This window comes from Tenebrio molitor, chromosome 4, assembly GCF_963966145.1.
Source record: "Tenebrio molitor chromosome 4, icTenMoli1.1, whole genome shotgun sequence".
Taxonomy (NCBI): Eukaryota; Metazoa; Arthropoda; class Insecta; order Coleoptera; family Tenebrionidae; genus Tenebrio; species Tenebrio molitor.
The window spans coordinates 22183299-22210681 of record NC_091049.1 but is presented as its reverse complement, the minus strand read 5'-3'; the positions used below and the strand labels follow the sequence as shown (position 1 = coordinate 22210681).

Here is a 27383-nt window from a genome sequence, read left to right as displayed (position 1 = left end):
CTCCTTTTCCTTAAAAACGTGCAATCACGTTCTCCGACAAACGCGAAACGTTATTTATCCCGTATCCACTGCACGACCGAATTTGACAGAACACAAATTGAAGACAGACAAATCAAACCGAATCAGCGAAATTTCCGTGAAATGGGTTGGCCCAAGGAAGCTTCCATGAACAACAACAACGACTTCAACGAAAGCCAGCAAGAATTTTCGAGAAGGAGTCGCTCACGCAGCATTGCCAGGTCTTTGATCGCCGATCTCAAAGACAACAAAATCGGGACGTCAAGAAATCCCTTCATAAATTTTCTTTTGGAATTCAGGAAAATCACGCCGACTCTGAGGATGAACGGGGCCCAGTTGGCAAAAATCGGGGGGGAAATGTGGAGAGACATGACGGACAAGCAAAAGTCGCAGTTTCAAATTGTCGAGACGAGACGGCGAAAGAGGAGGAGACGAAGACATCGAAAACATGGCGCTCACGCTCGACCCGAAACTGACAGTTAAGTGTCTCAAGAGGTTTTTCTTTTGTTTCCGAGACGTTTTCGCAAAATGTGTGATGTACAAATTATGTAATGAGCATATTATATAAAAGATGTGTCTGGTGATTATTTTCTTTCACTACTTACAAGATACTACGGTTGTACTTTCCATTTTTTTTTTAAGTTTTCGAACCGTTTTTTTAGGCTAGTGAATGTGCTTTTTTTGCATAGCTGATGCACACGTGCAGAAATGCTGAAGTAATCGAATTGGTGAAATTGAGAGGAGGTGATAGCTGACATAATTTGGAAATCGCAACAATTTAGGAGCCACTTATGAAATATTTTTCATTAATTAATAGTTTGCAATATATAAACCATTCAGACAAGTTACTTGCAATAGTTGCACAAATATCTACCACACCTCACTTCCGTTGATTACTGAAATTTAAAGAATTTAACATAAAGAACATGATTTTTTTTACTTTTGGGGGATTTTCGTCACCGACGCTTGTCGTTTTTCTTTTCCCCTCAAATTGTTGCTAAATGTCACAATTTAAGATGAAGACGCTCATAAATGGAAGATATAAATGTACAAAAAAAAGGAAACCGTAAAAAAGGAGAAAAACCAAAAGGGAGATAACGATTTACCAACTTCACTTTCGTAAATTTTAAAACTCCTTAAATTTGCTACCATTTAAAATATTTTTAACAATATTTTGTTTCTTGATTTCCGTTTGTTTTTTGTAGAAACTACTTGTCTTGGAAACTTCTATTTTTTCCTTTTGGCTGTTGTTCTACTTCTTCCTGTACTGGTTCTTCAAAGCATTGTTCTCCCTTTCAATCCTTGATTCTTTCTTTGTGAAGAATTTAGCTCCGACCAATACTTCTATGGCTGAACCACGTCTATTTTGTAGTTTTCTGATTCGTTCTCTTTTCCTCATTTCATCTTTGTATTCTTATAATGTGTTCTCTTTTTCCTTGAATGTCAAGTTTCACTTGTTTCATTCCACGTCTTATTAATAATTGCTTTCTTCATATAATTTTTCCTGCTTCTTTGATTTTTTCTTCTATGATCTTGTTATTGATTTTTGCTACCAACTTCATCTTTCTTCTGTGAAGGTCAAACCTAAACATATCGTTTTACATTAAAAAAGTTTATTATAAAAACTGTATTTCTTTTAATTTTATAACAAATCAATAATAACAACAAGAAATCAACAAATTTGACAAATTTTTTGTCGAACCAGTTGTCTTAAGGATTACAATAAAAAATGTTTGTACCGACCCAAAATAATGGAAAAATGTATGTTTTTTTTTGGAAACGAAATAGAAACCACTACAATTCGTGGTGTTTATGAGCCCAATCATCGATGACCATGGCGGCTCCCTTTCTTCCTATCATCATGCAAGGTGCGTTGGTATTTCCACTAATAATATTAGGCATGATGGACGCATCCATAACTCTTAAATTCTCAATACCGTACACTCTTAATCTTGAATCAACAACAGCTCCGGGATCACTCTTCGGGCCCATCTTGCAAGTCCCCGCGGGATGGTACACCGTAGTAGCAAGTGCTCTTATGGCACACCGCCAGTAATCGTCAGACTTAAATTGGTGACTTTCACAGCCTGGAATTTGTTGATTGACCACTTCTGGCTTGTATTTTTTGAGCGGTGCAGTTTCCAGTTGCTTAAGCACATGCTTGATTCCTTCGAGTACTGTTTCTACGTCTTCGGGATCTTCAAAATAGTTGGCATAGATGATGGGTTTATCGTGTGGATCTTTAGACTTAAGTAAGATCTTTCCTCGAGATTTGGGGTTAAGTAATGTGGGCAAGAACTTGAGTGTTGGTGATTGCTGATTAACCTCTTTTTCAGCTGACACAGTTTCATCTGTGACACCTTGTACTCTGGAGATCTCCGAATGCAGGTACTGGTCATTTTTTTCGAAGAGTACGTGAATCATTTGTATATTGGGATAGATTGAGTCCTTTCGAGTATTGATAAAGCCGACCAAGTTGGTTAATCCGATTTGGGCAACCGCCCCTGTGCGGTGCATGAAGTATTTGTAGAGTTCATCCACGGGGCTCGGTTTAAGAGCTACAGCTTCATTCGAAACTTTTACGTAAGGTCCTACGAAAAACAAGTGATCTTGTAGATTCTCTCCCACTGGTAGATCTTGCACAACATCAATTCCTACATTTTCCAAATGATGTTTTGGACCAATGCCTGACAGCATTAGAATCTGTGGACTACCCACTGCACCAGCAGATAGAATAACTTCTTTACGAGCTTTGAGGGTCAATTTTTTTCTGTCGGCAATTTTCACTTCAACTCCTTTAGCACTTTTATTATCGTCGATCACAATTTTTTCTACGAGAGCGTTTAAAGCAACGATCAGATTGGATCTTTCTTTCGCTCTACCCAGGAAAACTTTTCCAGTATTGGCTCTGGTCCCTTGCTCTATATTTTGTAGAGCTTCGAAATAGCCTGAAGCTTGTTCTTCCACTACCGTTGGATAACCCAATAACCGCGCCGATTTCTTGATGGCATCTGCAAGAATTTCGTGCGAATTGTAAAGCGTGAGGGGCAAGTCACCATCTCGTCCATATAGCGTAGAATTTTTCAGTTCTTCTGCTTGCACGTTCTCCAGTTCTTTGAAAGTGTTCAGGACGGAATCATAATCCCAACCTTCGTTTCCTTGATCTGCCCATTGGTCGTAGTCTCTTTTGTTGCCTCTGATGTAAAGCATAGCGTTGATGGAGCTGCTACCACCCAAGCATTTGCCACGAGGCCACAGACACCTTCCTCCTTTCAATCCCAAGCAAGCCTTGTCTGAGGGTTCTGCAGTGAATTGCCAATCATCTGCACCGCCTTGGAGACTGAAGAGTAGACTTGGTATCTGATTATAACAGACAGATCTGAATAAAAGTCGGACTTGAGAAAGGATTCTTACCTCAGTAGTGGGCGAAGGAAAAGAACCAGCTTCCAGTACCAGAATCTTCCAGTTTGGATTTTCTGACAGTTTATTGGCAACCACTGATCCCGCAGATCCAGAGCCCACAACAATAAAATCAAATTCGTCTTGGTCGTTCAGTTTCGGACTTTGATCTTGTGGATAATTTTCTCGGGAACTTATTTGACATTTTGATACCATCAGTGCATTGATCAAGGTCAGAAAAAGGTGTGCTGGGAGACCCGATACAGCTTCTGGACAAGGGTTCAGTAAAGCAGCAGTGGCGTCCATTGTACCTGTAGAAAACAGTTTTAGAATTTTTTTAGACTTGTTACAGTAGCAACAGCAAAGTTACGTAAATACTATTATTTCTATTCATTACTAGCATGGTAAAAGGAGTTTTACAAGCGACAGAAGGATATGACGGGAGAGCCGAAGGCGAGCCAGTCACCATCTAGAGCCAGTAAAAGCCGTTACCTTGCATGTATTGTTATTTGTTCCACACTTGTAAATAGTTATACAAACTAGTAAAAATTCAAATATTACTTTGGAAACGCACGACACTTCTATGAGCACGGGTGTAAAATTTTACTGGCTAGCCAGTTATGAGACATTTTCAAGTCTAATACAGTGACTTGTAAAACTGACATTTACAAGTGCGGAACAAATAAAAAAAATTAAAAGTTGTAGGTACCTACGTATTATTTGTTAATTTATTGTAATTATATTTTTTTGAGAACCAACGAATATTCTTTTTATTTATTGCTAATGAGAATAATTATTATACGTAGTTCTGTTACCATAGGTGCTATACAACAAATGTACTGAAGGTTAAAACGTCAGATAATTTACACATAAAATCTATATCTTAGTTGTTTTTTATATTTGGTTTTTATTGTGTCGTACTTGTTGCATTGAGTTAAGCGTATGTCAATAAAACAATCCTACAAATGCTTTCAATAGAACAATTTCTATTAAACATAAGAAGAAGAAATTGTGTTTTTCGGATTTGATGTAGAAACACTTGTAAAAAATCAACAAATAGGCTTTGACGTTTACATACTCTATCCTCTACAGTTATTGAATAGACTCAGCTTTTACATCTCTGAAGTCGATAATTCCATATTGCCATACTTATGTCGTAAATACGTAACTATTACAAGTTATTTTGGGCCGGTTTCACCAACGTGAGTTAAATTTAACTACAGATTAAAATATACGAAAACATTGTTATAACAATAGGTAACTAAAGTAACGAAGCATTTTAACCTACAGTTAACTTTAACTGGCGTTGGTGAAACTGGCCCTTAGAAAAGTAACTCAAGTTTTAACGTCAACATCTTTCCAAATAGAACAGTGACCTCTCATCGTGCGTTAATTTTTCAACATTGTAAATTCAATTAAATAAATCAACATTTACACAGTAGATAAGCAAATATACAACAATTAATTTAAAAAATAACATGCTTTGTAAATCAGAGATAACAATCTATTTATATTTTTCTCAGCCCTCAGCTCTTCATTGCAATGAAATCTAATTGTGCAGCAAAAGTGTCATCAGGTTGTTTTATCATGGTTGTAAACAAGGAACAAAATTAATTTCACCAATAATGATAAGCCGTCTAGATAGTCTGTTATACATGGTTATTATATGATTGTCCCATCGTAGTTGGCGTTGGTGGCGTAGTTGAATGTGCCGCAAGCCTCATCATAACATGAGTCAGACTAGTATCGCAAGTAGGTGGCTCTGTTGCGAGGCTGGCGGCACATCCAACATTTGTATGGTTTTCAGCGTCAACTGCGATGCGACAATCATTTATAATAACCTGTATTATCGAAAAAAAATAATTTTCTTACTGACCAATTTTCTCCTTTTTGGCAGCAAAATTCCGAATTAAATTATTTTTCTCTTCTCCCAAATATCAAGCTCCTGGTCACAAAACAAAATTTGTGGGAAATAGTGACATTATTTTTTTAAATCTTAAATAAGAAAAGTTTAAATTTGTTGCATTGTGTAATAAACAAATTGATAATAATTTAAAGGGTGGAGGTGAATCTCGCGTTACTCAAGTACTTACTCTTACTCAAAAAGAGGAAAAAACTGTGTTGATTTTCCAAAAGGTTTTAAAACGCGCATATTCATGAAACAAATGAGCATGAGTATGAAATTTTGGACATTCCTGCAATTCCTGCTCAAATGTACCACCATTTGCCTCAATGCATTTTTCCAAACGAAACCTAAAATTATTGCTAACGTTTTGCAACATATTTCCATTTATGGACGTAAAGGCTTGTCGAATTTAAATTAATTGGGCATTTTATTACCAGTAATTTATTCGTCATTCACAAGAATACCTATCTGGCAAATTTCACAAAAATCAGTCCATAAATAATAGAGATACAGAGATACAGAAAAGAAATCAAAAGTGTTACCTCATCTTTTGCATATGTATACTTGTTATACACAGTTGTTTTATTGGTTGCTTACCTCTCGAAAAATCTATTATTAATTAATTCATTATTAATAATTAATGCTTTATCTTCAATTGTAACACTCATTTTACCACTTATTCTGGGATAATTGTTGCTTACAAGTACAGGAAACGTCCGTAAGCTTTGCCGAAATCGAAAACTATTTTCAAGGTTAACATCAATAGTGACGTTTATTTGACATTGCATCGAAAAATCTGCATACCAGTGGCATCCCGAGAAAATGAGTGACGACGAATCACTAGATCACGACAATAGCAACTATTGGTGTTGTGTACATTGTCTAGACTGGAGTTGCAACATTTACATTTCTGTGGATACAATTTATTTTTAGCGCAGCTAAACGGAATGCTTCGAATTATCATCGGATCATTCGAATAATCGAATCTCTAGAATTCGATTATTGCAGTAAGTTGATTATCACCACTGTTACAGTTCTTCAGTGAGTGATTAATTTACGGACGTCCACAAATTTTTGGAATATTTTTCCATTTTTGACATTCAAGACATTCAAGAAATCAAAAATAATTACCTGCAAAAAATTTAAAAGAAATTAACTGCCTTATGGCAAGGTACACGTACGGTGAGGACTTCATTTTTTTGATTTTTAGAAGAAAAATGTTTCGATAATTTTAATCGACCTATCCATTTTTTTTTATTTTTTTTTTTTTGAAAAAACGGGAAAGAAAATATTTCCATTCTAAATTTTTGGCATGCATTATATAAAAAACGAACCAATTCCGTGACAATGAATTCTAAATTTAGACCAGCTTTTTTTGAAAGACATAATTCAATATGTAAAATTATATTGGATAACTACTCCATTTGATGAAATGAAACGTCCCTTTACAGAAATATTCTGTCCATAGATCTTTATAGTTTATATTATTTTTACTTACTACTGTCAATTGAATGTGAACTGCAGCTTGGAATTTATTAAACTAAGACACATTGTTTATTTCAGTGTAGTCGTTTGCATTATGATAAAAACTGATCTTTATTATTCATAAAGCCGAAGTACAATCCGAATCATTGTTTAAAACGATTTTAATAGTAGCAGTTAATAGGTTTGAGATACCTGTATTTAGTGCCACTGTGACCTGACAACACTGCACGATTGCTACTAATAGATGAAGAACATCTTACTGACAAACCAGTTCCACTAAACCTTAAAGCCGGCTCAGTAACGGTAGGTTACTTACGTGTTCACTGTTCAGTCTCACAACAACAGGGATGTAGTGAATGTTGCTGATGAACTGATGTACAACAAACTGATATGTATATATTTTTTTTAATGCATTAAATCTCTTAGGTGATAAGGTTTCAAAAATATAATGACTGTCATGATTAGCAGGATAATCACGTTACAATGACATGTAAATGCTGACTCATTTCGTAATTGACCATAAAGACTTCAGTTTTTAACGGAATATGTTTTTTAATGCTGGAAATTTTGAATCTTGTTATTGAGCCAAAAAAAAACTACTGTTTCTAGAAATGTATAAACTTTTCATCGATTTATTGAATAACAAACAGAGTACATTAATTTTGCTTTGCATGTAGTGTTACCAATAATCTGGATCGTATATTTTCGGTGTCTTCTTCATTAATGGTTCAGTTTTCCTGTTGTTCGTCTGGGGTTCAAGTTTCAACACTTCTTCCTCTTCGAGGGGTTCACCTCCTAAGCAATAATTCAAAAGCATTATTTAGGCATTATTTGATATACCTGATAAATTGATTTTCATATTATTTGGGGGATTTTTGAAGGTGCAGTCAATGTATTATGTAAAATTTCTACTTGACAGCTGCACTGGATTTTTTGTGACCAATTAAAGTTTTATTAACAAGTTAATTATTTTGAAGTTATTAATTAATAATTACATATAATTAGTATTTATACTTAATTATATTGGGTGATTCAAAATGATTGTGGTTAAATATGGCAACAATGTACGAAAGTTTATGTGGCATTTCTTTGATAGTTCATAGTCGCGCAATTTTGAAAATTATTGTCGAGTCAATTCGCAATTTTATAACACGCATATGAAATGTCACACAAATGTCAACTCTACCCCACCCACACAGTTGCCACATACATTTTTATACATAGTTGTCATATTTATCCACAATCATTTTGAATCACCCAATAGATCTTAACTGGTAATTACAAAAAAAAATGAAAGCTATTCTGTCAAAAGGAATTTTTTATTGCGGCTCAAATAGTTTTGACAAATTAGCCTTTAAAAGCCACAAAATTCAGCAAAAACAAGTTAATAACTCTTGACCTCTGATGCACATTACCATATTTATAGATTTATTGCCTTGAACTTAGATCTACGATAATATGAAAATATTAAAGCATGATTAATTCTCTTGACTTAGATAATTTTTTAATCGTACACACCTGACGAGTCTTCTGTGTATTCTTCACTTTCGTACCCTCCTGACCAGTCTTCTTTGATCATGTCAGCAGCTTTTTCGGCGATCATTATGATGGGGGCATTTGTGTTTCCGCTGACAATGTAAGGCATAATCGAACCATCCACCACTCTTAAATTTGTCACTCCGCGAACTCTCAGTCGAGGATCTACCACAGCCATTGTGTCGTTGTCGGGACCCATCTTGGCAGTACCCACTGGATGGTATATGGTTAGCGTGTAGTGCTGCGCCTGACAGGCCCAGTACTCATCAGACAAGAACTCCAAGTGATGGCATCCTGGTATTTTCAAATTGTTGAAATAGGTTTCATACTGGGCCATAGTTTTGCTGTTTGTGATCAAGTCGTAAGCTATTTTGGCTCCCTCCACCTAACAGCAACAACATTTTTAATATTAGATTTCGTACTGGACAATATTTCTTACCATGACTCTCAAGTCTTGTGGATCTTCGAAGTAGTTGGGATAAATCAGAACATGGCTGTTGATGTTTGCATCTTTCAAAAGAATCTGGCCTCTGCTTTCGGGTCGCAGTAGCAGAACTATAATGTTGAAAGCGTCTTTGTAAATCAGTTCTTCGTAGACTGCCGAGTAGAACTCGTCCGTCAATCCTGCCGCTTTCTTTCCAAACAACCCTCCGTCGGTATTGTCGGCGTACGAAGTCATAAAGTACTGAATGTCAGGCCAGTCGTCATCAGGATTTGTATATTTGGTCTTAACAAAACCCATTACTTCACATTCCGGCAACCAGTACACTGGACCTTCCTTTTTCTGGGCAAATTTGTTAATGGTTTCTGTGGAGAAGACTTTTGGTAGGATGAAACCGCACGTTTCGTTTTCGTATTGTGGCGGCGGTGTGAAAAGAAATGTTACACCTCCCATGGCGGCGTGATCTTGCAAGTTTTGGCCCACTCCGGGAGAATCCACCAGCACTTCGACTCCGACTTGGTTGAGATGTTCTTGAGGGCCAATCCCAGACAACATTAGTAGTTGAGGTGATTGTAGCGAACCCGCGCTTAGAATTACTTCTCTCTCGGCGTAGACGGTTGTTCTGACTCCGAATTTGTTGAAGACGACGCCGTAGGCTTGTTTTGTTTTTGGATAAATCAGGACTTTTTCTACTGTGGAGTGGAGGCTGATGTGGAGGTTCTCGCGTTTGCCCACGGGGCGAAGAAAGCACTTGGCGGTGCTGCAACGCAAGCCTTCTTTTAAGGTACCATGTGCCAAAGTGAAACCAGTCTGATACTCTCCATTGATGTCTACTATGTCGTACCCCATTTCTTTGGCAGTGTCGAGGAACCAGTACGCCATGGGTGAATGGTACCTAAAAATCATAAAGTAGATTTGTGTCAAAGAGAGTTGTACAAGTACTTGAAATTTTCCACAGACAGGTATCCATCTTGCCCATGATAATAGCTCTCGCGGTAATCGTCCACCTTCATATTTTCGGATTTCTTGAAATATGGCAACACATCTTCGTAGCTCCACCCAGGGTTTCCCAAAGACGCCCACCTGTCATAGTCTCTTTTGTTTCCTCTTACGTACAACATGGCATTGAGCACGCTGGAACCTCCTAGTACTTTTCCTCTAGGCCAATTGCACTGTCCCTTTGTCATCGCCTTGCAGTAATTGTTTCCCGGTTCTGTTTTGAACTGCCAGTCGAAAGGTGACAGTTGTAGAGTAGGAAATAAAAGCGGCATGTCCGTCAGGGATATTTCATCAGGTCCGGCTTCCAAGAGGAGAACGTACCAATCAGGATTTTCGCTCAATCGATTTGCCAACACCGCTCCAGCGCTTCCTCCTCCAACTATAATGAAATCGTACAACTGAAGAATTTCGTAGGTGGGAGTGTCGTGGACGCGATGGTCTCGATCCAGAATGTCTGGACGATGGGTCATTGTGGACGAATGGAGATAAAGCAAGAAACCTAGTCCAGGTCCTAGAGTTAGAGCCATGCGAGTCATGGAAAACATGTTCATTTGGGCGTGAGGTGACGACATTTTGGACGTAACTAAATCAGAAAAGCTCTAATCGTAGAAGAAATAAATTTATTTAAGAACTTACTAATCTGCTTCGAGTCCGCCACTTGCAACGACCACAAATCTTTTATTCAACTTATTTGAACTTGTGTGAACGCAGGAAGTTAAAGCTGACCAAAGAGAAATTTAAGATAAGATGCGCGTTACAAATTTCTGCATTGTTGCGTTTATTGTCAAGGTTGAAATGTCTTGCTTACTTGATCAGCTTATTTAGTCTTTTCATTACATTTTCTTATAAGGTACATTTGATTACATATTTTGTAAAAGGGGAAGTAAATATTATTTTTGTGCAACCGTACGCGAAACGGGCACTTCGCGTACCTATAATAGACATCCTTGAGATTGTCTGCCTCGGCCGCAAGCGGCCTCGCCGACAATTTTTCTCACGATACGTTAAAGAATGATTTCGCAGCCTTGATATACAAATAACTATTATGAATGAAAATTCGTCAGCCAACCAGTATCAGTCGGTTAAAAATGAGATACGTATGAATTAAGAGAAAATTAATTAACACAATGTTATAATTGATTAAAGGTTCGATGTTCAAAATAGAATTAAATATCAAATATAGAAAACAAAAAACAAAGTGAAAACTGAATTTTTGAACTCGGGTATGCAACACTGACTTTCAAGGAAGAAAAATTACAATTTTCAAAAAGTTGAAGGTCGGCTTTTCGCTGTAGGATGTGTGAGTTTGATATTTGAGTTCGACGAATTGCGATTTTGTGACATTTTAAGTGATCCTTTTAGAGAATGAGCGAGTTTGTGATAACAAGAAGTTTGTGACACGTCAGAACGGGGAATGAGATAGAATTTCTTAAAGGAGTTTTGAACGTTTGATGACAAAATGAAAAAATGGTGTTGGTCACGAGTTTGAACCAAGAAGAGAACCAGAGAAGAATTACGAAAATTTGGTGTTAGAAATATCTGAAAATATGGGTAAAACAAATTAGAAGAATCATTTGGGGAATTATAAGGGAATATAGAAGCTTGTAGAATTTGAAGGCGTTGTTCCAAGCCTCCTCATTGTTCCAATTTCCAGAATTCAGTTTTTATTTAAACATTTTATTGTTAAACACTACAAAATACAACTAGCAAATAATTTACGAACACTAAACTATAAAGTATTTAAAAGTGAAAGTGCACAGAAGATATCACAACTGAGATTCTTACAATCGACGAACTTGCCTTCTGGTATTCACCCACCGACTAAATCTTTCTGTTTTAATCCAAAACTCCTTTATCAAGTCGGATCCTTTTTCACCTATCATTATTACAGGAGCATTAGTGTTTCCGCTTACCAAATTGGGCATGATCGAAGCATCGATCACTCTCAGTCCTTTAATTCCGTAAACTCTCAACTGTGGATCTACCACTGCGTCTTGGTCCCAGTAGGGACCCATCTTACAAGTTCCTACCGGGTGGTAGATGGTAACGGTGTAGAGTCGAATCATACATTCGTAAAACTCATCTGTGTATTCCTTGAAGGAAGCACAATCTGGAAATTTGTGAAGAGTACTTTTGTAAGACTGGAAGGCTGGAGTTTTGCTCAACGCCACGCTTATTTTGACTCCTTCGATTAACGTCTTCATGTCGAAATCATCTTCGAAGTAGTTTGGGTAGATCAAAGGATAATCGAGTGGATTTTTACTTCTCAGTTTGATGAAACCTCGACTTTTTGGGCGCAGCAACATCGGGATCACGCTCCAGGCGTCTTTGTCAGCGATTGGTCCAAACACTCGGTCGTAGAACGTGTCGGTCAATCCGTGGGCTTTCTTCAATTGGGTACCACCATCGGAATGAGTCGAACCCGAAATGAAATGCAGTTCGATATCGGGGAAGTCGTCGGAAGCGTTCACGTATTTTGTGTTGATGAAAGCTAAACCTTCAACTCCTCCCAAGATGCTCAAAGGACCTCCTCCGAATATAGCATATTGCATCAGAGAACTCACCGAGTAGATTCTATCCAATCTTATCGAATGTGGACGATTGATCACGAAAGTCAGTCCTCCTAGGCCGACGTGATCTTGTAAATTGTGGCCAACTTTCAAATCTTGCACCACAGGGATTTTGTGCTTCTCCAGCTCAGATTTAGGACCCACTCCTGACAACATGAGGATCTGAGGTGAGTTGACAGCACCAGCGGACAAGATTACCTCCTTGGTGGCTCTGATTCTGTGGAGTTTCTTGTCTCGCACAAACTCGATCCCAAACGCGACTTTACTCGTGGGGTCTATTAGTACTTTGGTCACTTGGGCGTGCATCGCGACGTGAAGATTCTTCCGGAGTCGTACCGGTCGCAGAAATGCTTTTCCAGTAGAACACCGAGAACCTCTCCTGGTGGTACCTTGCGCCATCATGAATCCCGACTGGTACTCTCCATTGATGTCGCGATTTTCGTACCCCAGTTGTCTTCCTCCTTCGATGAACGTCGCCACCAGAGGCGTATGATACGGTGCTTCAGAAACTGTCAAATAACCTCCAGTGGAGTGGTACAGCGTTCGGGACAAGTACGGATTCTTGTTGTCTTCCGACTTTTTAAAGTAGTAGAGGGCGTCTTGACTGCCCCAACCTGGATTACCCAACGACTCCCAAATGTCGTAGTCTTTTTTATTTCCTCGCAGATACAGCATGTAGTTCAGTACCGAAGAACCACCGATCACTTTTCCTCGCGGCCAGTTACAGCGACCATGCTTCATCGCTACAAAGATTCAGTGAAGGCTAAATCGACTAAGAAAATTGGCGCTCACCTAGACAGGCTTGACCCTGCGGTTCGCTCTTGTATTTCCAGTCAATTTGAGACAATTGCAAGTAGGCTGCCATCAAAGGCACATCCGATATCTCCATTTCATCACCGCCAGCTTCCAGCAAAAGAACGTTCCATTGTTCCATCTCGCTTAATCTGCTTGCAACAACAGCTCCTGCAGTTAAATCAGATTAATGGTTCTACTGACGCTGGAAATCTATCACGTACCAGCTGATCCTGCTCCCACTACTATGAAGTCGTACCTGTCCAGTAATTCTTCTGTGGAGATGTCGATTGGTCTCGATTCGGGATCCAGAAGGTCGTACTGGAAATATGCAATCGCTGCTGCCAACGCGGGGATGAAAACAGCTAAATTGGACGCCGCGGAAGCTCCCAATCCAAAAAGGGGGGCCGCCAGGGTACTCATGATTACTAGAACAAAATGACATTTTCAGTTGGTCGACAAGGTTAAAAATATGTACCGGAGAAGAGAGTCATGGTGTTAATTATGTGCCGCCACCTCACAAACTGATCATAAAAAACATATTCAAAAATTTTGTCACTTTCTAGTGAGCTTATCGTCACCCTTCCTGTAATTACTGGAGAAGATGCAACATACCTGAGCTAGTGCGGGTGACGAAGAAAGACAGTCGAAGGAATATTGTTGCCCAAGAGTTCGTCGATAGAATTTAAAATGATTTGGTGCAATGTCGAATGATGTCTATAACGTATTCAAGTTACATAGCTTACTGTACCCCAGTGTCCGGTCTTTGTCGCAATACAAAAGAACCATTTTATGTAACAGTTCGTCGGGATTTACGTGCAAAGTGACATGAGTTTAGTTTTAAGAACTTTCTCGAGAACTTTCCTGGTTTTTTGAAGTACTAAATTTTCAGAGAAAGGCACTGGATGGTTTTACATCTGAGGGTAAGCTCAAATCAGGCACCAAAACGGAACAAACAACACAAAAATTGTTTTATTAAATTGCTGTGCCAATATAAGAAGAAAACTTCTTCCAAAATTATAGAATAATTTGCATTTTTTTTTAAATGAAGAACTATTTATTTTAAATTGAAAGGATATGTTCATTGTTCTTATTTGACCAATTTTTATTTGTCCACTCACCTGTTGACACTTTTCTAGAACAAAATTTCACACGCACGCTCACACGACAGTTTTCCGGAAAATGTTATCAATTTCTGACCACTCAAGAATTCATTCTCTTCATCATGATGTAGTACCCATTTTCCATTTTCACCAACTTTTGTAAACGTCTAATGCACGTGCTCTCCTTGAACTTGACATCGTCTTCAGCATTCGAGCATCGACTAATAAGCCCTAATTTTCCGTCCATGACTTAAGTACGATTCACCTTCGGCGAAGAATGACTCTAACACCGCACCGTTGAAACGGTGACAGAATTTCTTCTTAACGGAATTTCTTCCAGGTGACCAAGTGAATCGTTGGCGGTAAGATCATCGGTGTAAAGGATTCGATTCGTTTTGGACCATTTACCATCTGTATGGTAAGTGTAACGGGAACATAATGTAGGCAGTGTGGATCAAAAAGGAAGCTCTTTGCGTCGCCGCTGCGGTCATGATCTGAAAGTAAAATAAAGATGGGCGATGGTGATTGTGTGAAAGTCGGTGAAGAAGAGTCTTGAAAAGTAGAGTGGCTACGTGCATTGGGTGGCGTAGCGTGGCAATGGGTGTTGCAGAAGAAAAGTAAAATTGGTCTTTGTTTTGACGTATTTTCAAGCCACAGGGATGAGTTATTCTTTATTCCATATTTGTGGGAAAGCGATTTCGTAATATAAAAATGATCAGGAAATAGCTTTTGCTCTGAATTAGAAAAATATAAGGACAAACTAAAATAACGAGCGTTCAAAAAATGTTATATTTCATTGTTTTATTTATTGTTTTTTTTTCTTCATATATTTTTTGATACTCATTTAATTACAGTCTACCTTATTTTATATAATATATAAATATTTCGCCGGAATTGATGACATCATTGCACCGAACTTATCGCATGCATTTCTATAAATCGGAGCGTTGTCCCTATTTAACGACACAACATTCCTCCATTTTTCTCCCTTTTCCCTTATAGCATCGTATAATTTAGAAACACATTTAATATAGCAAACTATAAAGTTAAGTGGGTTATGAATTGCAATTTAATCATCGGATGTGGTGAAAGAAAATATTTTTGAAGCATTCTAGATCATAGCAAACCAAACCAAATCTATGAATGTAGGGAAAACGATGATTACTTCTTTTTGTTAACACCTGGACCTGCCCTAACTATTGCTTTTCACAACTTGTTTGTTTAAAAATGATGTTTTTAAAGCGGGGAACAAGAAATAATCTAGTGATGTCAAATCAGGTGATCGAAGTGGATAAATGTGGTCAATGTGGGAGTTAATAAAATCCCTTAGGTAATTTAACGTCATCCGCGCTGTATGAGTTGTTGCCCCATCCTGCTGAAAATAGCCATTATGCAACTCATGGGCGTGAAGTTGATTAATTAATTCTTCCAAAATGTTCTGACTCTACACAGTTATGTGCAATTCTTGAAAGAAATGGGGATTTTCTGCACTCCACATCCGTATGTTTTGTGAGTTCAGATACCCCAAGAGATGAAACCAGGCTTCGTCATTGAAAAAAAAAATATCATTATTCATTGTTTTGTGGAACCAATGACAATAGCTCATTCTGTGTTCATAATCTAGTGCATTTTATAGAGATACAACATCAGATCTTTCTTAACAATTACAGTATGACATTTTACAATTTGACAAGATTGTAGCTGTGGATTGCTTTTTTTTTCAATATTTGTTTTTTTGTTTTCAGGAGGATGCTGCGGTTCGACGAAACGTGTTACCATCGTTGGCGGTTGGGCCTGGGCTTGGTGGTTGGTGACCGATGTCCAACGGTTATCTCTCGAAGTAATGACCTTAAATCCGATGTGCGAAGGTGTCGAAACAGCTCAGGGGGTCCCTCTGACTGTGACAGGAGTCGCTCAATGCAAAATCATGAAAGCTGATGAACTTCTCTGCACCGCTTCCGAACAGTTTCTTGGAAAATCCGTAAAAGAGATCAAATCGACAATTCTGCAAACGCTAGAGGGACATTTGCGTGCCATTTTAGGTCAGTACAACAAACTATTGCAATTTTTTTTTGACATAAAATCAAATCCGTAGAGGGTCAACGTTCTGTTTTATATTTTGATCTCGTTGTAGAAATACATATACCGGGTGATTCAGATTGGTATTCGCGCCCCTATATCTTTTTTATTTTAAGAATAAAGTATAGCAAACCATATATATTTGTAAATCGCTTATGAAACTACAATAGACGACGTTGTCAAATCTTCTCTACGATGACATATGTCAAAATTAAGACAGTCAACTTTTTTTTTTTAATAGTACATTATACATTTCTTAGTCTATTCTTGTAAAGCTTTTTTTTCTACATTTGAATGTGTAAAAAAAGTTGACACTTGCAATAGGAAAAAATCGAGAAAAAAAAATATGATTTAATTTATTCGAAAGTGTTATTTTCTAAAAAGAGCTAGTTAGCCATGGAGACAATTGAATTTTGACGTTAATAGCGTCAATTATTAAAGTACCTACATTTAAATAAATAACTATGGTATAACATCTGGCTTCGAAACCTAACTTCTTCCTGACTACACCGCTTTGAATGCATACACGATGAAAATATGTAATATCTATTCACTTTGATTGTGACCACAACGAAAAACATAGTAGGCGCTGTTTAGCTGTGTGCTGCATACGTTTTACACTAAATATTTGTGTGGTGTGAACATGACGTGAAAATGTCAGAATTGTCAAAACTTGACCATGGTAAAGCAATTATTTTAATGTATTTATCAATATTAATAACGGAAATCAATATTTGAAGTAGGAGAAACTAAAAACGTCTGTCTGATTCTGTGATCACGTCTGTTGAAAAGTGGGGTTATATCCAGGTACAGATTATTTAACGTAAAAACTTCGAAATCACCTCATGCAATTCTCGATATTAATGAAGAACGAAGGAAATGGTCATTTGGCAGTAAGACAAACGCGAAAAATGCCTGGGTAATCAGAACTTTCAATTAGCATTGATTAATACAAATATTTTCAGATAAAAACTAATCAGACAGAAAGTTAAAAAAATGACTTACAGTACAGGGGATGAAAAGGCAGTAGATATCAAACTACAACACTTACTAGCCAAAATGTACAACAAAAAAGCACAAACAGAGTTAACTTTATTGGTGATGTTCGTCTTTGTGAGTTGTTTTCCCGTTGGCTTCAATAAATGTCTCGAAACAAGGCAATATTAACCGTTTGGTCCCAACTTTGAGAAAACGACGTGGCATTTTCTTTTTGAATTCTAAAATTTTGTACCAAAACTCAATTTTATAGATATGCGCACAGTGTACGTCGAAAAACGTTTGCGCAAGTCGTTCTCCGTTCTGTCTTTTGTGAGCGTGACGTCTCTGTCAAAATGGCGCCTCCGAGAGTTGCCAACTGCGACTGGATTTAGTGTTATCTAAAATTCCCTATCAATAACCTAGCAACTGAAAAGTTACTAGGGAGTGGTCACAATCAAAATGAATAGATTATAGTTGAATTTTGATAGTGCATGAATGACATGATGAGTCTTGGGAATCGTATTCGAATTATTCGAATATTTGAATAGCTGACTATTAAAATTCGAATGAGTGTAAATTCTAATATTCGAATAAAATAAATTCAGGATGGATTGGGTATTTCACGGTCAAATAATTTTATTTTTTAGCTACGTAATTGTTAAAAAAGTGAGATGCAGGGAACCAACATAACGCGAATTTAGCATAGTAAATTCAGTATGGATTTGGTATTTCGTCCGAGTCTCAGTTTTCTGGCCGAGGCGCACCCGAGGCTTGAAAACAAACAAGGTCAAATAATTTTATTTTTTGGCTACGTGGTAGTCTTGTAAATAGTGACATTCAAGGAACCAACATAATGTGAATTTACAAATGTTTAGCTAACTAGCTCTTTTTAGAATATAACGCTTTCGAATAAATTAAATCATATTTTTTTTTTCTCGATTTTTTTCTGATGTGTCAACTTTTTTTACACATTCAAATGTAGAAAAAAAAGCTTTAGAAGAATAGGCTAAGAAATGTATAGTGTACTATTAAAAAAAAAGTTGACTCTCTTAACTTTGACATATGTCATTGTAGAGAAGATTTGACAACATCATCTATTGTAGTTTCACAAATATATATGGTTTGCTATACTTTTTTCTTAAAACAAAAACCAATCTGAATCACCTGGTATAGATATTTAAGGTTATTAAATTTGCTCATTGGTAAACATGAAATTGGAAATTAGGAGCATTTATTTGTATACAACAATTTATATTGATTACATAACGTGCAGATAAGACAGTAATAGAATTATCACTATTATCAGTTATTATTATTTATTATCATTTTCCATTTTTGTACGCAACAATTACAAACGTCATTTATACAGAGTTACTGACACTGAGATTATTCCTTATCAAAAAGCAAATAAACCAAAACTTGTCACTGCACTCTTGGACATTCTAAAATTTGAATAAAATGTGAGGATGCTAAATGATAATATGTATTAAATTTCATATAAAGTAAATACAGAATTATTATAAGTGTTTATTTGATCGTAGTTGGGTCGTTGGCTGTAAGATTTTCCAGCTACAATACACAGCGTAACTATACTATACTATGTAAAATGACGTGATTGCTTGGTTGCCTAAAAGCAGGGAACTTTATAATTGCATTATTCACAGTAAAAACAAATCTATATCAAGTAAGTAAATATTAGATCACTCTACAGCAAACAAGAAAATATCACAAAAGCAAATGTATTGCTTGCAAAAAAAAAAAAAGATCATTGCGATATTCCAAGTACTTAGTTACTCTTTTTCATTGATTTTCAAAAAAGTTTTGTGACATTTTCTAGCCAATTTTGCAGCAGTAATGTGCAATTTCTTCCTGTAGTCTTTAACTGTCATTTATACACTTGGTGTTTAAAAAATCCAAATGTTGCAAAATGTCTGGGTTGTGCTCTAAACGTTTCTTTAATCCTCGACAACTTTCTCAAATTCTGGAAGCCTTCCAGTCGTTTTTTTTAATCATTTTCTGCCAATTAATCTATTGATTTATTGATACATCCAGAAGAGGCGGCGAATCTACGCATTACAGACAACTACTAATAAAGAGCGCCTGTCAAAAATAAAAGATTTGAAAACGTATGGCTTAACTTATACAGGTTGTCTCAGCTACGACTTTCGAGCCTAATATCTCGGTTACTTTGCAATGGATTTATGTGAAATTTAAAACGGAAATATTTTCGACAGTGGGGAGTAAAATCCCATTAATGCAATAACCTAAGTCTTAAAATAGGATGTTATGTTATGAAGAGCAAAAATGAAGTTTTATGTGCTGCGGCTAGTAGATTGGCTGCCGAACGCAGTGAGTGAATGAAGATCGAAAATCGTTTTGATTTAGAAACGGTTTCTATACGAATGAGTCATCGTTACCCATATTTGACCAAGCCGCTGTTCTATAGATAGCGGTCTGTTCAGTAGCGCTGTAATTAACACATTAAAAGTTGGCGTTGAAGAATCGATTGTGAACGCACCACTCGTCAGTCTGCACATTAAAAACACAAACAACGCAGGAAGTGAGGTTAGATTTAAACAGCCGATCCGTGATCTGTAATCCGTGGTGCGTTCACAATCGACCCGATGAGCTACATGCGGTATATAAATTGTGTGCAGCTGAATTATAAACAGGGCTTACCCTGTTTTTGGGCAGTACATATCTTTATGCATTTTAACACAACTAGCTGTTCTCATTTCATCATATTCGTGTACCTAGGGTACTTGTGTTGCAGAATAAAATATGAAAACAGTTTAGTCAGTAAGAGTCTTAAAACTATGGCCAATTAGATTCGCAACAAATAATTACGTAATTTGGTTTCCATCAGTTAAAAACACTATAACAATTTAACTGAGAACGAACTGAAAGCTTTGTTAATTTCTTTGACAGTGTTCTTGTTGAAGACTTACTCTTCTTTTTACCACAGATAATACAAACTCATGGTTTTGTGTCATTTGATAAAGAACTGAGTAATTTAGATCCTAAGAGCTTGCCCCGGAATAAATAACATACTCGTATGGCGTAAAGAATTCAAACATATTACTGCTGAAAGTGCAACATCCCTTTTGCATGTGATGACTCCCTCGTCTTTCATTTCAATATTACTTCATGATTTTAAGCGTATTGCATCTACTTAAAAGGGAACAAGACTGGCGCCTAGTTATCGACGTATAAACTCACTTCTCTCAGTTGAAGGATCAAAAAGAGAACAAAAACAAGAGTGCTAGCTCATCTTTTGTTTTATCAAAAAGTTTGTCTTAGATTGCTCATACCCATATATACAAGGTGATTTACGAGGAATAATGAGCCCGACGGAATAGAAAATGCAACCCGCAATTCATCAGGAGAAAAACCCGGACATTTACCGCTTCGATGTCCGGCTTATTGTTGCAATGTATTGTGGATTGCATTTTCTATTCCGTCGGGCTCATTATTCCTCGTAAATCACCCTGTATACTTGACAGGCACAGTCGTTTTATTGGAGAGGTAGGCTCTCGAAAAATCTATTAAAAATTAATTAATTATTAATAATTAATGCCTTATCTTCAATGGTATAACGAATTTTACGACTTATTCTGGGATAATTGTTGTTAGTAAACGTCTGTAAACTTTGCCGAAATCGAAAAGTTGTTTTTGAGGTTAACAACAGCACATCGTATACGTTTCTTTGACATTTCAGCGAAAAATCTACTTACCAGTGGCGTCACGTTTGGCAATAAAGCTGGTAAATTACCCATTCTTCGGAATGTAAAATGTTGATTTTGTTTATTTTATAAATTTTCTCCATTATCAGATAATAATAATAAAATGCACAATCATAATTGTAACGTCTAAAATTCATGAGGTATGATTTATTATAAAGTAGCGTTTGAGACCACAAATTGTCTACGCCCATGCATTGAACGCTTATTTGCATAGAATTTCGCTACGACATTGTCAATAATAATTTGCAACGCCTGTTTTGATTTATTTTCCTCTTGATCACATTGTCCTCGTATATCTTGAAACAGAGGGATTCATAATAACATATCACCTTGTCGTATCACACATTATGTAATCGTAAATCAACATTTGTAGAAAACAGAAACAGTAGGACATAATTTTATTGTGTTTCGCTTTAGCGCAAGGTGATTATAAATGCCAACATAATTGCTTTGCCAAGATAATGTGCTGCCATTTAGCAATTAAATACAATCTAAAGAAAATCTTCAACGATATTGTTGGAATGTACAACGGCGGGGAATAAATTGGTCCTGAATGTCATTCTTTGACGCAACGGAAAGTTCTCTAGTGTGAAATGGGCGTAACCTATAACATTATAGTCTATTTTTTAATCAAAGAACCACGACCTGTTGATTTAGGTTTGTAAATATAAAATTTTACTAAATTTAGGGAATTTAATTATATCAATTGGCTATACCAGCCAACGTCTGTCATTTTTAATATCCTTGCAAGTACGCAAACTCGCAGCTAAAATTTGAACGTGTTATTAAAAATGCCTCGCAAACTAAGGCATTTATTAAACTCTCAAATTAGTTGTTATTTGTTGTTATTAACTTTATTAACATGCTGCGCTACTAAAATAATATCTCTAATAACCTCAATCTTTATATTACGAGATTTTTCACCCTATGTCAAAGGTGTACAATGTTGTCAGCTCTATTTTGGGTATAAATTGCGGTGTTGTGGTTCTTTAATTAAAAAATAAACTATAGTTATGATTATGTTCTTTTGTTAAATTTTATTGAAGCAATTGGAACAAAATTACTTAATTCATGAAATAGTTCTTACTTTTTTAAATATGAAATAAAAATACCATTGACGAATTCAATTCAATTTGTGACAATGTGATGAAATTTTAAAATGACATTGACGACATTGAACTAAAGAACAATAAAAATTTTAAATTTAAATGTATCTATCGTTTGTTAAAAAAAATGTGTTGATTAAAATTCAAAATCGATATACGAGGTGATCAAGAAGGACTGTTTGAGTTGGAAATACAGGATGTTTGTCATTCTTAACCGAACGATGATACAGGGTCGTTATAAATGATTGTCCCATCGCAGTTGGCTTTGAAAACCCACACAAATTTTGTATGTTCCGAAAGCCTCGCAACGTTACACAAACTAGGAGACAGATTTTCACTATCGCCGGTAGCGCCACCCATCGGCGATACTAGTATCACTCATGTTATGAGGCTTGCGGCACATTCAACTACGTCACCAACGCTTGCTGCGATTTATAATGACCCTGTACAATTAAGAACATTTTTTTATTCGACTATTTTCAACACTGCAACGAGTTTGTTGGTTTTTTCACAGAGATCGGACGTAACATTATTAACGACAAAATGGCAGGTTATGAGAGTCAAAATTAACGGTAAAGAGAAATTAAACTTGAAATACAGAACAATTGTCTAAAAATTAACTAAAGGAAATGCTCGGAGTGTCCCCCATTTTGCTCTAAACATGAATTAACTCTTCTTTTTAGGCTCTCGAACAGATTCACAAGCACGTCTGTCAGTGTCACGCCGTCAACAACGGGGAGTTACTCCAGTTCTACCATCTAAAAATAAAATTCAGTATTACCAACTCAAACAGCGCTTCTTGATCACCCTGTATTATTTCAAAACTCTTCAACATGCTAAAAAATAAAATGACACCCCACATGTGTTACATTGTCTACCTCGAAGTGAATTAATATTAAGGGAATTGTTAGATTTTATCATTATTATCATTACCTACTTGATTATGATATCCCCAGTGATAAATTAATCTGGCCTGAATATCGTGTCACCAATGAGATATTAGGTATTATTTGAAATTGATATTTTTATCATAAATTACTTAAAATGAAAAGTTAAATAAATAACGATAAATCGGCATTACCATCACTGACAATATACAGGGTGTTTAAAAAATGCCGCACTAAAGTTATTGTACGGTGTTCAGAAGCATTTGGTAGGTGAGCGAAAAATATTTAAAACATTCTTGGTCTTCATTTCTCTGCACAATGGGAGTTTTTGTAAAGGTCTTTAAAAATTGTTAGTTGTAATTATTATTACTAAATAACACCCAAAATGCAACTAAAGTATGCAGAATAGAAGAAGGTTGATTAATAATTTCAACCCAATCTCTGTGGTCTTTAATATTAAATGCAATTTACCTCTTTTAATTATCGAAAAATTATTCAAAAATCGATGAAACTATTTCAATTTTTTAAAGATAGATACTGGTAAGTACACGCAGTTGCCAAATTCACCATAAAAACCTTCATCCACGTGCAAATTTAACACCAAGAATGTTTTAAATATTTTTCCCTCACTTACCAATTGCTTCTGAACACTACTATAGTTTTAGTGCGGCATCTTTTAAACACCCTGTATAATGTAAGAGCAAACATTTCTGTTTACAAAACGGTAACATTTGACAGCAGTTTTGTTTTAAACATTTTGTATTAAGATTGATTAAGTTATGTAATAAGCTAATAAGTGCATACGTAGAAATGTAAAATGTACGAGGAAATATTAGTTTATTTTTTGCCAACAGAAATAACGCTCGTTTCCTTTCTGTTGAGAAATTCTTCTGTGTAGCAGGTTCAGTGTACTAGAAGTGATCCCGAACTTTAATTTATTTGATTTTTCAATGTTTTACAAAATTAAACTGGAATTATAATAACACAACCGACATTGTTGTTTCTCGTTTTTTCTTCTAAATTAATATAAAAAATATAATTCGATTTATTGACGTCACCAAAACGGCGTCATGTATCATTCTGAAGCAATCTATCTTCATTGCTACATTAGATTTATCTATTATCATTGACATTGAAGTTGCAATAAATTAAATTTGAAATTCCATCGGTTCAATTGCTTAATGGACAAAGTCAAGACAATAACGTAAAAGTCATCGTTTTCATTAAAATTGATGAAATAAACTCGACCATCTACCACTTGCCAAGTCGTCTGGAAATTAAAAACACAAACCGTTAAATTCCTCCTCAGCACACCTCGTCTGCACCAAAAAAAAATTTAACTCACATTATGCATAGTTTATAGTTTTTTATTTCCTCCTTTGATCATTTATATTTTTGATAGAGATAATTTCAAGTGTCATCAGTCATCACGTCCCTAAAAAAAACACAATATCGCGCAACAATAAACAAAGGAAATCCTAGCAATAATTGCTTTTAATTGTTCGATTTTATCTGGTTTTTCGTTAATTAGTAATTAGGATCGGTTATAGATTTTAGTATTTTTAGTCATTTATATCCTTGAGTTTAAATCCTAGGAGTTTGCCGGTAGTGGGAGAATATTGTTCGAATGATACGGTTAAATTGATTCTGATATGCTATATTCCTGTGAACAAGTGAATAAGTGCCAATATTTTTCAAGTGTTAAATAGACAAAGTACATGTGTGTCCAGAAATAATGTCAGCATGGGTGGGTGTTGTTAACGTTACCATGACAATTGGATTGACCTATGCAGTTATCAAGGGGTGCGTTATTGATCTTAAATTAAATAATCAAGCTTTCTCTCGAATTTTTAATTTGATGGCTCTTTTGCTGCTGTTGACGCAATTTAAACTGAATATGTAAATGACAGTCTCAACAAACAAGTGTTTTAATAAATCGTGATATAAATAATCGAATAATTGATTTCAACACACTTGGATTCAAATTCAAAGTCAACCAAATTTCAAGGACATCCAGTAATAATAGCAATTTGAAAATTTTAGACAGTTCTGTAACCGAGTGGAATAATACGAAAACACAATCATTTGCAGGTTCAAAGAACCTAATTAGACGTTTAGAAGTTCAGGACTTGTTTTTTCTTAAGTCGTCAAACAAGTAGAAATTGTTGTAATCATGATCTGAGGTCTGCACCTATCAAAGACACTTATAAAAAATTATCAGTTCACTGAATATTGCACACTTTTATATGAATCTTCCTATTTCCTATTTCATTTTATTTTATCTATAATTGTCCTATTAAAGATATCGCAATAAATTTATCTGATTCCAAACGAAGATGAGAAAATCCTATGAATCACACTGAATTTCCCGTTTTTAATGTGTTTATTAACGTAAATAGAGCTTATTATTTTTTGGACGTGTATTAATAGCCTGTTTCCGGTAGGCGATTTTTACCTTATAAAACGTTCCCTTATGCTTATAATCATAAGATTCACGTATAAGCTTATCGTAATATCCGATTCGTTACACTATTTTAAAAAATAACGTAGCCAATCAAATAGTTTAACGTTATATTTTGTTGGTCTTTACGTCTAATAAAGATAGATGGATCTGACATATATTAACTTGTCCATTGTGATAGCTAAATAATATCATTGCAAACTTCGAAATACTCAGAAAAATTCAAAAATGTGCTCCGCAGTCGAATGGTTGCGAAAAACTCAAAAATTTTGGTGACAGTTTTCTAAATGAATGTCAAAATTATAAGGGACTAGCTTTTACCCGCGGCTTCACCCGCAAATTTCAGAATGTTATGTTTCTACTTTCATGTATTGTGATAAACGCAGTAATTTCAATATGAAGTTTGTCTTTTTACGAAGAATAATTAAAACTTTACTGTAGACTACTTTTTTCTTCGACTATATAAACAAAAAGATCAATACGATAAGAAACTAACACTATGATCACTTACCAATTCATGAAAATACGCCAACATAACACTTTTATAACACATTTTGCGAAATTGCTACTTTTATAAACAACCAAATGTAACTATCACACCTGAACATATCATGCAAACGCGATTTCCAACTCGAAATAACTGTTTTTGTGCTTAACAGGCTTAAAAATGATAATAGGGGTTGCTTTTTGTGGGTGTCAAGCGGCGAAGGTGACGATATACTCAGAGGAGAGGGTATTTCCAACTCGAAAAAACCTCTTTTTTTCTTAACAGGGTTGAAAATGGTAGTAGGGGTTGGTTTTGTAAAATTAAAGTAGACAGTAATTTTCTTATTGTTTTGAAGATCAAGTGTACAAAATTTCATCAAGATCGGAGTAAAACTGTAGATTTGCATACAAAATATACAAACAGACATTCAGTTTTATATACAGTATGTTCCCGGATTGAGTTTACAAGAGGAAAAAAAATTTTATTTTTGATTTTACGTAAAAACTTCAGAGGAATAACATTTTTTGCTTCATCTGAAACCCCCATTTCCGTTATTAAAATCTCAGTATTGATACACTGTATTCTTAAATTAACATGTTTTGTTCAAATTTGGACTTAGAATTAATTTTTATGTTATAAATTTTATTACAATTGGCCTGGTTTTTTGACAAACAACTTATTACTGTTGCAAAATGTTGTCTTTAGAACAAAGAATTTATTTAATCCAATGTTGGACCGATTTTTGTCACATAATTACAAAATTTAATGAAAAATTTCCCAACAGTTATGTATCAGGCATGGGTGTTCAGAAGCTTAAACTTCGATACAGGGTTGAATGATGTACAGAAAACGGCGCATACTTAATAGAATAGTTTTATATTCAATTATCATTTGATTTTTTCAAAAAAAAAGGTAAATATTTTTTCTGCATTTTCTTTGATTTTAATGTTAAGTCTTCCTCTGTGTTGAAAAATACTTTTTAATAACAAAAATAGGGGTTTCAGATGTAGCAAAAAATGTTATTCCTTTGAAGTTTTTGCGTAAAATCAAAAATAAAAATTTTTCCCCTCTTGTAAACTCAATCCGGGGACATACTGTATATAGATGACGTCATATGACTCCCTCAACGGTCATTTATATGCGCCAAATTTAAAAATCTACTATTACGAAATCAGCAGCGAAGTCGATCTTCAAGCTCTGGGCTTAGCACAAAAAGACTCACTTCTACTCTTAATGATATAATCTACTAGGTGTTACATTGGAATTGACTGTAATGTCTGAAATACGATCTAATGCAGAAGACCCTGTGAAGATCGTAAAATGACGATTTTTTTCACACACAAACCTTTGACAGCTTCATCAACCTGACGCTAGAAATAAGCAGCTTGTAAT

At 35.7% G+C, this 27383-nt stretch overlaps 4 protein-coding genes and 1 long non-coding RNA gene across 10 annotated transcripts in view; 1 reads left to right on the top strand and 4 right to left on the bottom strand.

Moving 5' to 3' along the window:
* Flo2 (flotillin-2) overlaps positions 1-27383 on the top strand; it is a 152371-nt gene that overhangs the window by 117461 nt on the left and 7527 nt on the right. Inside the window, exon 2 of one of the 2 annotated variants that reach the window (XM_069044192.1) lies at positions 15996-16292. In XM_069044192.1, the coding sequence (XP_068900293.1) occupies positions 15996-16292 (297 nt within the window). Of the gene's footprint in view, positions 1-15995; positions 16293-24673; positions 24847-27383 lie in introns of those variants that run through there. The other variant, XM_069044193.1, reaches the window with a different exon arrangement.
* LOC138127998 (glucose dehydrogenase [FAD, quinone]-like) lies at positions 1615-7215 on the bottom strand. 4 transcript variants are annotated; one of them, XM_069044179.1, is made up of 3 exons: positions 7125-7215; positions 3433-3728; positions 1615-3378 (listed from the first exon to the last, which is right to left on the bottom strand). In XM_069044179.1, the coding sequence occupies exons 2-3, from the start codon at positions 3721-3723 to the stop codon at positions 1813-1815; spliced, it is 1857 nt and encodes a 618-aa protein (XP_068900280.1). In that variant the 5' UTR covers positions 3724-3728; positions 7125-7215; the 3' UTR covers positions 1615-1812. The 4 variants fall into 4 exon arrangements, with proteins under 4 accessions (XP_068900280.1, XP_068900279.1, XP_068900281.1 ...); XM_069044178.1 differs by having other exon boundaries at positions 7001-7139; XM_069044180.1 differs by lacking the exon at positions 7125-7215 and adding an exon at positions 6822-6974.
* LOC138127996 (glucose dehydrogenase [FAD, quinone]-like) lies at positions 7398-10506 on the bottom strand. Its single transcript, XM_069044176.1, has 5 exons — positions 10422-10506; positions 9729-10368; positions 8784-9681; positions 8327-8729; positions 7398-7603 (listed from the first exon to the last, which is right to left on the bottom strand). Exons 2-5 carry the CDS (start codon positions 10355-10357, stop codon positions 7488-7490), a joined length of 2046 nt encoding a protein of 681 aa, XP_068900277.1. The 5' UTR covers positions 10358-10368; positions 10422-10506; the 3' UTR covers positions 7398-7487.
* On the bottom strand, positions 11442-15547 carry LOC138128000 (glucose dehydrogenase [FAD, quinone]). 2 transcript variants are annotated; one of them, XM_069044184.1, is made up of 4 exons: positions 14269-15547; positions 13372-13575; positions 13148-13318; positions 11442-13098 (listed from the first exon to the last, which is right to left on the bottom strand). In XM_069044184.1, exons 2-4 carry the CDS (start codon positions 13568-13570, stop codon positions 11567-11569), a joined length of 1902 nt encoding a protein of 633 aa, XP_068900285.1. In that variant the 5' UTR covers positions 13571-13575; positions 14269-15547; the 3' UTR covers positions 11442-11566. The 2 variants fall into 2 exon arrangements, with proteins under 2 accessions (XP_068900285.1, XP_068900284.1); XM_069044183.1 differs by lacking the exon at positions 14269-15547 and adding an exon at positions 13626-14026.
* On the bottom strand, positions 22156-23172 carry LOC138129786 (uncharacterized). The gene is made up of 2 exons (XR_011159384.1): positions 22964-23172; positions 22156-22914 (listed from the first exon to the last, which is right to left on the bottom strand). It is a non-coding gene; the product is annotated as an uncharacterized lncRNA (long non-coding RNA).

Coding starts and splice junctions, on each gene's coding strand:
- LOC138127998 (XM_069044179.1), bottom strand. CDS start 3,723: ATGGACGCCACTGCTGCTTTACTGAACCCTTGTCCAGAAGCTGTATCG. Junction 3,379..3,432: donor TTCCTTCGCCCACTACTGAG/GTAAGAATCCTT, acceptor TGTTATAATCAG/ATACCAAGTCTACTCTTCAG.
- LOC138127996 (XM_069044176.1), bottom strand. CDS start 10,357: ATGTCGTCACCTCACGCCCAAATGAACATGTTTTCCATGACTCGCATG. Junction 9,682..9,728: donor CTGTCTGTGGAAAATTTCAA/GTACTTGTACAA, acceptor TATGATTTTTAG/GTACCATTCACCCATGGCGT. Junction 8,730..8,783: donor CACAAGACTTGAGAGTCATG/GTAAGAAATATT, acceptor TGTTGCTGTTAG/GTGGAGGGAGCCAAAATAGC.
- LOC138128000 (XM_069044183.1), bottom strand. Junction 13,319..13,371: donor AGTGGGAGCAGGATCAGCTG/GTACGTGATAGA, acceptor ATTTAACTGCAG/GAGCTGTTGTTGCAAGCAGA. Junction 13,099..13,147: donor GCAGGGTCAAGCCTGTCTAG/GTGAGCGCCAAT, acceptor GAATCTTTGTAG/CGATGAAGCATGGTCGCTGT.